The sequence below is a fragment of the Belonocnema kinseyi genome, chromosome 1, assembly GCF_010883055.1.
Source record: "Belonocnema kinseyi isolate 2016_QV_RU_SX_M_011 chromosome 1, B_treatae_v1, whole genome shotgun sequence".
In the NCBI taxonomy this organism is placed as follows: domain Eukaryota; kingdom Metazoa; phylum Arthropoda; class Insecta; order Hymenoptera; family Cynipidae; genus Belonocnema; species Belonocnema kinseyi.
In genome coordinates this window covers 141,799,060-141,810,626 of record NC_046657.1, presented here as the reverse complement: position 1 = coordinate 141,810,626, position 11,567 = coordinate 141,799,060, and the positions used below count along the sequence as shown (strand labels likewise).

Sequence of the window (11,567 nt, the reverse complement as noted above, 5' to 3'; positions counted from 1 at the left end):
GAATTGGTTCCTCAACCACCGTATTCACCAGACCTGGCCCCCAGCGACTATTACTTGTTCCCTAACCTGAAGAGATGGCTCACCGGTAAGCGTTTTTACTCAGATGAGGAGCTCATAGCTGAAACTGAGGCGTATTTTGGAGACCTTCCGATCGAGTACTTTTCGGATGGCATCAAAAAGTTATAAAATCGTTGGACTAGCTGTATCGACCTAGAAGGAGAGTATGTTGAAAAATAAAACCGACTTTGGCCAAAAAAACGTCTCCGTGTTTCATTTTTCAGGGACTTATCAGAATGCCGAGAATCATCAGTCACGGGCTCATTCTTATAATACAATCAAGTGATCTGATGAGAGCAGTGTGCCCCGATATATTAGACAAAACCTGCGCTTGTAAAAATTTCGAATAGAAAACCATTAGAAGCCTAATAGGCTTGGTTTCCATTAGGTTTATTAACAAGTGAAAGTGGGTTCTGTGTGCCTGTTCTTTATGGCTTTCTGTCTGTCTTTAGAAACTTTCGAACTGCATATGATTAGGATCCGATATATTTTGTATTAGGTACTCACAATGCATATCTATATCGGATCCTAAGTGTTACCTAATGGGTTTTCTATGTGGTTTCTAATTAGAATGTATTTGTCACCTAATAGGTTTGGTTTCTATTAGATTCTATTAACATTTCAAAGTGAGTTTTGTCTGCCGGTTCTATATGGTTGTGTACCTGGCATTTAGAAACTTTCGATTTGGATCTGATTAGTATCCGATGTTATTTGTATTCAGTCAGATTGCTTAACGAAAAAAAATTATTGCTTAAATTATTGTTATATAATCTTCATTTCTTATGGTTTTTGATTATTTTTTATTGCTTAAAAAAATATTGTTCAAAGGTAGGAAGAAAACCGATTTTTCATTGCGACTTATCAAAAAGATTTTATAAAAAGACTTAACAATAAAAATTATACAATAAAAATTTTTTGAATCATGCTAATACAATAGAGTCTTAGATATTCAGTATGTAACGATGTTGTCCTGTCACCCCACCGGAGCTTCAGCCATCCAGGGTCCTGAAATAAGTGGGGACAGGGTAGACGTTCAAAATAATTGCGGATTCGGGTATTTGGTAAACTAAGTAGTAATATTTATTAAAAATAACCTACGGACTAATACAATTGTGTGTATGCGCGTGTGTGGGTGTAAGTGTGTCGTTGTGTGTAAGCGGGTGTGCGTGTACGTGTGTTGAGTGTCGCTGATATCCCGGATGTTTACATTATGTATCGCAATTCGGGGGTCAGTGGTTGACTAGTACGCAGTTGGCCGGCCGTTGCTGACTATCTAGCGTTCTGTCGTTCGAATCCGCTTAGATAGGTCCTTTCTAGTGTTAGCCTCTCGGAGGTCTCCGCGACGAGACACGTTCAGGAGCACCTGATGCCGTGTCTTGCCGATACCGCAAAGTCAAATATATAGGAGCGCTCATTGCTCCGACGATGCAGTTGGATTCCTCGAGGAAGGCTCGGTTGGGATTGGGCTGTGCCTGAAATGGGTCGCGTTTGGGAGCACCCTATGCCGCGATTCATTGAAAGTTGAGAGGCGGATATGGGAGCACCCATTGCTCTATCACTCGAGCCAGGAAACCTTCAGGCTGACGTCGTCTCCAGGGATCACCGTGGTAGGACGTGTTCGGAAGCACCTGATGCCACGGTCTACCGGTACTCGAGAGGTGGATATGGGAGCAACCATTGCTCCACCGCTCGAGCCTGCTGCCTGAGGAGTCTCGTCTGGTCGGTGTTGTCTCCGGGGATCACTGAGGTAGGACGTGTTCGGGAGTACCCGATGCCACGGCCTAACGATACTTGAGAGGTAGCTATGGGAGCACCCATTGCTCCACCGCTCGAGCCGGCTGCCCGAGGAGCACACTTGGTACAGTCTTAAGGCTAAAATGTGAACGAATTTTAGTGATTTCTATCTCCCCTAAGTGGCTTCTGTGTTGATGCTTGTGTAGTAGAAGGGGAAGATCAGGAATATAGGAACATGGCGGACATGTAAATAACGAGTGAGTGATTATATTAATCACGTCTCCAAATTCTTTACATTTTCTGTTTGAAACAAATTTACATTACTTTTACTTTTGAATTGAAAAAGAGACCGATCTGTTCGGAATGATACTCAAGAGCTTGGCCTAATGTCTCTGTTTAAATATTTTTTTCATTTAGAATTATGGGAAAAATCCATTTCATGCAATATCAAGAAATCTCAATGAATTTGTTAACATGCGCTATTTCATGTTTTTTTATATTGCATAAAATTGTTTGTTTACGTAAATTATTCTTCCTGTAAATCTAAATAAAAAATATCTTATAATTTGCATGGTATGGTTGGCGGAGCGGGGCGAAGGGGTTGCCGGATTAGAACTGTAGTTTGTTCTATATCCGATAGATGGCGCCACTCCGTTACTTTACGAAGTTCATATTCTTTAACATGGGACTGTACGCAGTGCGCCGAGGAGTGACTTCTAGTCGAGAGACGGTCGCGGTTTTATATCGTCCCAGTCCGGTGTGTAGCGCAGAGGTGCGTGCGCAGTGTGGTCTGTGGAACGTCGGCAAGGTGGTGGTATCGGTAGTTGGGAGAAGCGAGAGCGGCAGTACCGCACGCGACACTGTTTGGGAAGATACAGTGTATGTGACGCATACGAATCGTCACAAGTGTATATAATGCATTTTATGTCATTATTTTGCAACCAAGTTTGCAACCAACATTAAAATAATTGATCTTGCGCAAAGTGGACAATTTCAAAAAATTCATATGTAATTCAGACAGCTGTTATTTTTCATCTTTTATAAATGATAAATGTGGTGCATTATCACTTTTTCCAGTGTGGGCAAAGCTGCTTTGCCCTCTGTGGAAAAATTTGCTTTGCCCTCTGTGGAAAAATTTGCTTTGCTCTATAAAAATGATTAGATTTTCATTATACTAAACGTTATCTTATTTTTAACGTTATGCTGCCGAACGAGTTTTCAGCCAAATTTGTATAAAGTTTTTGTTGAAGAATTTTTAAGAATACTTTTATTTTTCTGGTTTGCAAAATAGATACCTACTGGGCACAACATTTGGCGACGTCTCTACGACATCGTTACGACATATTTACGACAACTTTACGATATCCTATGTATATGTCGTTAAGGTGTCTTCACGATATCTCAAATACGTCGTATGATCTGATGATGTCTTTACGATATCGCAAATACACCGTAAAGACATAGACATAGGATGCCGTAAAGTTGTCGTAAAGATGTCGTAACGATGTCGTAAAGACGTCCCCAAATTTTGTGCCCACTAGGTGTCTTTTGCAGTGCAGAAGAAGTGAAGAACCTGTTTAAAATTTCAAGGAAATAATCCAAATAATGTAATAGGTTTCGATGTATGACCTCATAAAGTCGACGCTTTTTTCAAGTTTCTTTACAAAATTGTAGTTTTCAGTTCTTCTGAAATTTTCCATATTTTGGTGCACCCCACATCAAATTCATCTACAAATTTATAACCGACTGCATTCCCCGTAAATTAAAAAAAGAACAATGTACCACACCTAATAGATCCAAAGTTATGACCCTTAGAAAGTAAATCTTTTTCATACAATTTCGTTAAAGGTGCGGTTTTTCACGAACAGCTTACTCTCAGTGCATGATGCGTCCAATGATGAACGTCTATGAAAATAAAGTAAATCGCATAAAACTTTCTACAAAACTTAAAAACCGGACGTGAGGTATTTTGAGGAAATATATTTTTAGGACGGTTTTTCTAAAATTTAATAAGGTTTTTTTTCTGTTCACCCTTCCTATTCTGCAAAAGAAGAGCCTTTTTATGCTAAAATTAAGGGTTTAGGCAGAAACAAGTGAAAAATATTTAATCGATTACATTAGTTTTGACTGAACTAATTATTCCGTTCCTTTAGGTACAGTAAGACGGGATAAAGTTGCTTATGTTGGGTAAAGTTGATCACCTCCTAAAATATATTTTAAAATTTAATATCAAATTTCCTAGTGCACACAAATAAAAGATTAATAATTGTTTTAATGAATTTTAATGGTGATCAAATTTACCCTACATGAGCGTTTTGACCCTCTTTTTGCGGTACGAAATTTAGTGTTAAGTTTAGAGTGCTTACTTGATTATTCATTAAAATTCTAAAACATTGATTTTTTTCTTACAGGAATGTTGGAAATTTTATTTCCACTGTAAAGAAACTGGAGTAAGTTTTCCAAACTAACCCCAACAATGTACATTTATGTTGTATATAAGAAGACCAGTATTATTATCATAGTATTTTTATATTTTTGTACCGCTTCCTTTATATTCATCAATATATTAAAGATTTGAAATAATAAAATTATTTGTTTTCAAAAATTATCTTTTAAAATGTTGTTTTATTGATGTTATTTTTTTTATTATTACACCATTAAGCCATTTCCCTTTCAGGGCAGGCGTGACTCACTCGGTAGGGGAAAGGGGTAGTGTGTGGAAGGGATAGAAATTTTTTCAAATTGATTCAGAATTCTTGTGCTATTTACGTAAATAACACGTTCGTTCCGCAACACTGCTCCGACCCATGATGTAATTGTACTAATTTGAAAATACCCTCTTGGCATAGTTTATGTAACATTTATCGAGGAGTCAATTCTACTTACATTCGTAACGTGTATAACCGCTATAGAAATTAACTCTGAGCAGCCCTGTGACACTCTGAAATGAAAGTGACGAAAATGTTGACCGCTACCGAGGGTGGCTTTGGCTGTACTTCTAGGCCGAATACTAATCAAGTTCATGGGGAAAGTGTCATAAATGTGAATTTTTGTGCCTTTTTAAATTATAAAAACAGAATTTTTTTAATTTTTGCGTCTTGATTATGTTTTGAGGCTTTTAGACTGAAAATTTATCAAGATTTGTTTTTTGCTGATGAACAGGAATAATGGGGTACAAGTTTGTAGTTTTTGGATGTAATTCTGATTATACGAACTTGTTTGCGAAAGTGCAAATCTATACCGTACTAAATAGCACTAAAATAATAAAAGTCTGGCAAAGATCTATATTGAAAGCTAATTTTGAATTAAAGGCATGTCATTTGTGCTAAGTATTTTGACTGTGAGGATATTTTTACGGAGAATCTGATACTTGGGAAGGATGGAACTATTATTGGAATGGTAAATATTTGTATCTAAATTATTTTCTAACTTTTTCAATTAATATTCATTTTAACAATTTATTATTTGTTTGTTTATTAATCCATATTCCCGTAGTTATACCATGAGTGGGCAACTAATAAATATAGATAGATAGGGGTGATACCACAAAAACAGGGCAGCTTTAGGACATAATTTGTCTTAATCATGTTTAAGGTCTTACTAGGTTCCTTTGTGGTTTATATGGTAGGTGACCAATTTATTACACCATATCTAAAAGGGCCAGTCACTTAATTTTAGTATTTTAGGAGAAATTTAAGATTTTGTAAATTATGGAATCTGGGTACTGACAACTACGGCTAGGAACTGATGATAAACTATAACTATACTGATAAAACAAGTATAAATATGTTGTATTACGTTTATTTTCAACGTACCTTAAGACAATCACATATTAATATTGAGATAGATAAAAGCAAAGTAATAATATTTTTTTAAAATTATAATCAGTCATTTATTTTAATCAAAGCCTCACGAAGCTTTAGGCTTTATATAGATAGATAAACGTTTATTTTTCGGCCTGCTAGCCTTAAAAAATTGACTTGCTTACACTTCCTTTGTTTTACAGAATTTTCTTACAACTTCGTCTTACAAAGTACTATCCATCCACACCTTATAACTAATCCGCTCGGTCCTATAGCCTAACCTTCCTAGCTGCGCCTCGCCTCGCACACATTTCGCTCTTTTGTCGCTATGCCTCGCATTACCAGCCTCTGTCGCCGCGGCAAACACCTAATACTTAACTACTATTTACAATATTTACATTTCTCTTACATTTACTTGCTCTTCTGTTTACAATCTTTCCTTCTCCATTCCTCTTCCTCCTTCCTTCTCTTCTTCTCTATCTTACCCAACACTCCCTTCACCCATGCTACTGCCCTTTTGTCACCCCTTTCATGCAACAATACCTTCATGCTTATCCCCCTTCTTTTCACCTCTTCACATTCCTCCAATCAATGCTCCAATGTTGCATCCCCCTTCCCGCACGATTCACACATTCTTTTCTTTCTAGAAAGCCAGAACCTATCATAATTCCCCATGCCACTGCTTCTCATTCTCGCTATCAGTTCCTGACTTCCTCGCTCTCAATTCTTACACAAATATTGCGCTCTCTCCTTTGGCATAATCCACACATAGTTTCCGTTATACCTTGATACTCTTATTCTCTCCCCTCCATCTGCCTTCTTTTTCTTCATGCCATTCTTTTGAACCTACTCATATAACTTCCTTCCTTCCTCGCGCATTCTGCTAACTTCATCCATCTGCAATCCATTTGTTTTAAAATACCTTTCCCTTTCCACCTCCATCTTTGCACCACTATGTCTGTTTTCCTTCTGCTGCCAACACTCCCTAACCAATTTACCTCCCACCTCTTCCAAAAATTTCTCCTCATATTTACACGCGCGACTCCCTGTTATAATCCCTAAACTCTTTCTTGCTGCCTCCCGCCTGGCACTATAGTTCGGCCTATTCCTTACTAACCCCAGTATCCACTTTACATACCTCTCCTGTATCTATTTATCTCCTCACTTACCTTCCAACCCCACACCTCCACTTCATAAAATAAGAGACTCATCACTAGCGAATCAAACAATTTCATTCTCCTTTCAAAATAATCTGCGAAAAAACTCTTCCTCAGCCCCACACCTGCCTCGTCACCACATTTGCCCTTCTCACTCTCTCTTTTATATGACCATCCACTCCCCCATTTCTTCGAAACAGGAATCCCAGGTACACAAACTCTTTCATCTCCTGTACCGTTGTTCCCTTCCACTTCCACTCCTCTTCCCCATCTCTCCCACCTCCTTTAACGAATACCATAACCTTCGACTTGTGCGCATTTACCTCTAATCTATTCTTGTCCAAGAAACGTCTCAACCTCTTCATCATCTGCTTAAAAGCCTCTTCGCTCTTTGCCAACAGCACTATGTCATCTGCATATGCGAGTGACCATATCCTGACTCCTCTCACCCTAACTCCTCCTACCACTCCGGCCGCTAGCTTACTTTCCATATCCGCTAAGCGAACACCATTGTCTCAACCCCCTATCTATCCCGAATCCCTCAGAGATTCCCTCCCCTCCTCTCACCCTATCTTTCGTCTCCTCATATACCTCCCTTACCCTCTCGATCAGGCCCCTCTTCACTCCCCTTTTTTTCATTGCCTCCTAAAAACTCCCCCTATCCACTTACGGGAACGCGTTCTTTAGATCTACAAAAAACGCGTACACTTTGGCAACATTTTTGGTTCATTCTCTATTCACCACATGTTACAAGACGTAAATATTCTCAATAGTGCTCCTTCTCTCTCTTTAAAGCCCGCCTACCACTCCGGCAATATTCCTTTCCCCTTAACATCCTTTCGCAGCCTATCTGCTAACACCATCGCTTATATATTGTACGCAGTATTCATTAGCGTAATACCTATATAATTTTCCTGCCTTTCCCTATGCCTTTTCTTATACAGTGGTACGATAAACCCCTCTCTCCACCCTCTTGGGAAATCCTCCCCCCTCCATACTTTCTCACTACCCCCTTCAGATTCTGCCTTAGCTCTTGTGTGCCAAACATCCACGCTTCGTTCTCTACCCCGTCAATCCCTGCTGCCTTCGATTTTTTCAACTTCCCTATCTGCTTCTCTATCTCCCCGTCGTTCAGTCATCTTCATCTACGTCTCTGTTTCAACTTCTTGCTCTTTCCACTTACACATCGCCCTAAACTCCTTCCTGATTTCTACGTACTCCTCCCTTTTCGCGGTTCCTTCCTTCTACTTCCTGTACTTCTTTTTCACCTTTCGCTTTATCATTTTACATTCCCTATCCCAACATGTCTTTACCATTCCTTTTTTCTTTTTCCTAAATACCTTCTTTTGCACACAACCTTACACTTTCTCTTGTAGATCCTCCCATATCTCGCCCACGGACTCCCCCTCAATGCTTACGTTGCCTAACTGCTCCTGATACTTCTCTATCGCCTCTCTCGTCCGTGATACCCTCTCCCCTAACGGCCCTTCTTCCCCACCCTGCCTTTCGCTAGCCTTCCCCTGTATCCGCAAACTCAATTGCTGATGGTCTGATTCCATCCTTCCTTCCACTGCGAATTTCTCTATCTCCTCAAACCCTTGCATATTCATAATCACGTAGTCTATCACGGATACACCCCTCTTACTCACATACGTGTATTCTCCCTCTTTGTCCCCTTTTAACATACCTTTCGCCACCGCCCATTCTCTATCCTCCATCCAGTCTCTTAGAATCTCCCCCTTTTTATTTATTATTTTATCCTTCGATTTTCTTTCAAAGCTCTCTCCTTCCTGGTACAGGCCCTCCTCCCACCCAATTCTCGTATTAAAGTCTCCCCCCATTACCACCATACCCTCATCTCTCTCTCCTAGTAAGTTTTCTACCCTTTCCTTAATCCTTTCCGTTCCATCCTTATTGTACACAGTCTCAAACTTAAACATCACTCCTCCTATCTTTACAGCCCTCATTTTCACGCACTAGCCTTTCCTTTATACCTTATACCCCCTTGGAAACTTTCCCTCTACTTTATCCCATTCCTTTCTCTCTACTCACGTCTCTACTAGTCCAATCCCATCAAATTCCTGATTATGCCTCCAGAAATCCTCATCTTTCTTCTTTACCCCTGCTACGTTCCAGTACAACACCTTTAACATTCCTCCACCCTTCTTTTCTAGCACCCCCTGCTTTCCACGAAACAAATCTTGTCAAATCTTGATCGACAAAAACCTTATTGTCCTTTATCCTATTTTTGTTACGCATTACCCCCAAGCTTTCTTCCCAGCTCTCCAATTCCACCACCGCCACTACATTCTCCTTCCTCCCCTCCATCCTAACTTTCCCTACCTTACCTTTAACCCACCCCATGCTCTGTAGCAGCGCTTCCACCCCGTCCCTTTCTTTCCCGCTCTTGAGCTCTAATCCTCTTATCACTTTATTATTTCTCCTATCTGCCTTCTCTTTTCTCTCCATTCTTAACTCCATTGCCCGTATTCTTTCCCTATCCGCTCTCTCCTCCTTTTCATTCCTACGCTCTCCCACTTTCTTTTCTATCATGATCTCCACTTCCTCCCAAACACCTTGCTTCTCACCCTCTCCCCTGTCCACTGCTTCCATTCCCGACCTGCCCACCACCTTCTCCAGCCTTTTTTCCGCCCTTTCCTTCCAAATCCTAATATCTTCTTCCATCTCCTTTATTTTATCCTCTTTTTCCTTCCTTACCGACACCAACTTCCTCTGCAATCCACTTGACACCGGGCCACGCACAACTGGCCGTCGTGTCCCTCTGAAAATTTCCTCCCCGTCTACTTCACTATCAGCACTGCCAGTACTCTCGCTGCCCACCTCCCGCTCGTCCGTCGGTAACTGTATCCTATCCATACACAAAAGTACTCACTGCCGCCCACAGATGTCTCTTAAGGCTGCTGCTGCTTACCGCCCTAAAATTTCAATACCTTTGCCCTATTTCACCTCTCACATCCCCTTTAGCCACCCTTTTCTCACCTCCTAGATCCCGCATCACTACAAGAACCTCTCTGGCCCGCCATGAAGGCCCAAAAACCTAAACACAAAACTACCCCGCTTCCTTGCAAACCTAACCTCACTTTCCCTATTTAGCCAAATCTCACCCCCTAACTACAATGTAAATTAATTTCTACCTTCCCAATGTACCCCTCACAACCGTACTCACCTCCTAGACTTCCACCCTTACACTTCACTCACACCTTCCACACAAACTTTGTAAAAATTTCTCACCGCCTATCACTGCACACTTTCTCACTACCGCTACCAACATGCAAGTCTCCTTTATGCTTTATATCTAAGTGTAGTCTCACTATTATGTATTATCTTATAAGTAATAATCATATTAATAGGTAGTAATAAAAATTCTAACTTTGCAAAAACATCAATAGCTTTTTTAAGTTTGTAAAATACTCTATCACCTTTAACAATCAAATTAGTAATTGCAAACTTTTTATGCAAATTTTTTAGTGAATCCAACAAGTACCGTTTTTGTTCTTTAACACAATTGTGTGTGATGCATTTTTTTCTTCCTGCAGCATTGCGACTGTTGCTATCGTCTACATAACATTTCTGAATCAATGTAACTACTCTCTTCTTCCTAGCTTTAATTTTCTCTTCAGAATCTTTGCGTCGTCGATTTAGCTTTTTGTAAGGCATGGAGTAATTATCAAGTCGACATAGTTTATACTTTCCAGAAGTTGGGCCAGACAAATTTGTATAACAAACTTATTTCACTTTTTTAATATAAGTTTGAAGTGAACATGATATGTACGTTAGTCCCTAGTTGCATTCAGAGTGAGGAAGTGACGATCTAGGGATTAACGATTTAGCTAAGAAATTAAACAATACGCTGCTTTAAATTAGATAACCATTATTGTGATGTTATCTATTGAACTAGACTATTCAACTATTAATAATTAATTCTGAGAAAAAACAAACGAAGTTAATTATTGATAAAATTACTTACCTAAGGACTGACAAAGTGACTGGCAAAACACATGCACTCCCTACATCTATCACGATAGCACTGTTTCACAAAATGGTAGACACAAAGTGACTGGTTCCTGAAGACATGGCCAACATGATGACATGACTACATGACCAACCTCAAAAAAAATGTTACCGTTCACTCACTCATTCCTGCATAACGCGTAAATTTTAAATTCTGGAGCGGCTAGGGCCTGACCTTTAAAGTTGCGGACACTACATTGACTTGGAATAAAATAATGTTTTTTTGCTAATTAAAGATAAAAAGTTGTTAATCTATAATATTTCTAATCATAAGTAGTCCTATTCAAGTTAATTTCTTATTGACTAAATGAATTTTAAAATTTAGGTGTCCAGATACTATAATCTGACGCAAGGACACTACTAGGGACTGACGTTTGGAGCATTTACAAAAGAATGGTAAAAAAACCGTTAATTTTTATTTAAAATTAAATTAGGTTTATACAAAGAATAATTTTTTATCTTTTACTTAGTATGCTTAAAATAAAAAAATTGACCGTATATTTATGAGAAAATTGTCGAAGACATAGAGTTGCCCCATTTTTATGGAATCACTCATAGATAAACGTTTATTTTTCAGCCTGTTGACCTTAAATTGAATTGCTTACACTTCCATTTTCGTTACAAAATTTTCTTACGACTATCTCTTAAAAACTAACATCAATCAACACCTTTTCATTAATCCACTCGCTTCTATAGCCTAACCTTCCTCACTGCGCCTCGCATTGCACGCATGCCGCTCTTTTCTCGTTGTGCCTCGCTTTGCCCGCCTCTGCCTCCGCAGAGG

The 11,567-nt window shown here is 39.4% G+C and overlaps 1 protein-coding gene across 2 annotated transcripts in view; it reads left to right on the top strand.

Moving 5' to 3' along the window:
- Window positions 1-4,391, top strand: part of LOC117175973 (myoneurin-like) — a 48,023-nt gene extending 43,632 nt beyond the window's left edge. For both annotated transcript variants that reach the window (XM_033365875.1, XM_033365866.1), the window contains one exon: window positions 4,203-4,391. In XM_033365875.1, the coding sequence (XP_033221766.1) occupies window positions 4,203-4,245 (43 nt within the window). In that variant the 3' untranslated portion in view covers window positions 4,246-4,391. The remainder of the gene's footprint in view (window positions 1-4,202) is intronic.
- The last annotated feature ends 7,176 nt before the right edge of the window (window positions 4,392-11,567 follow it).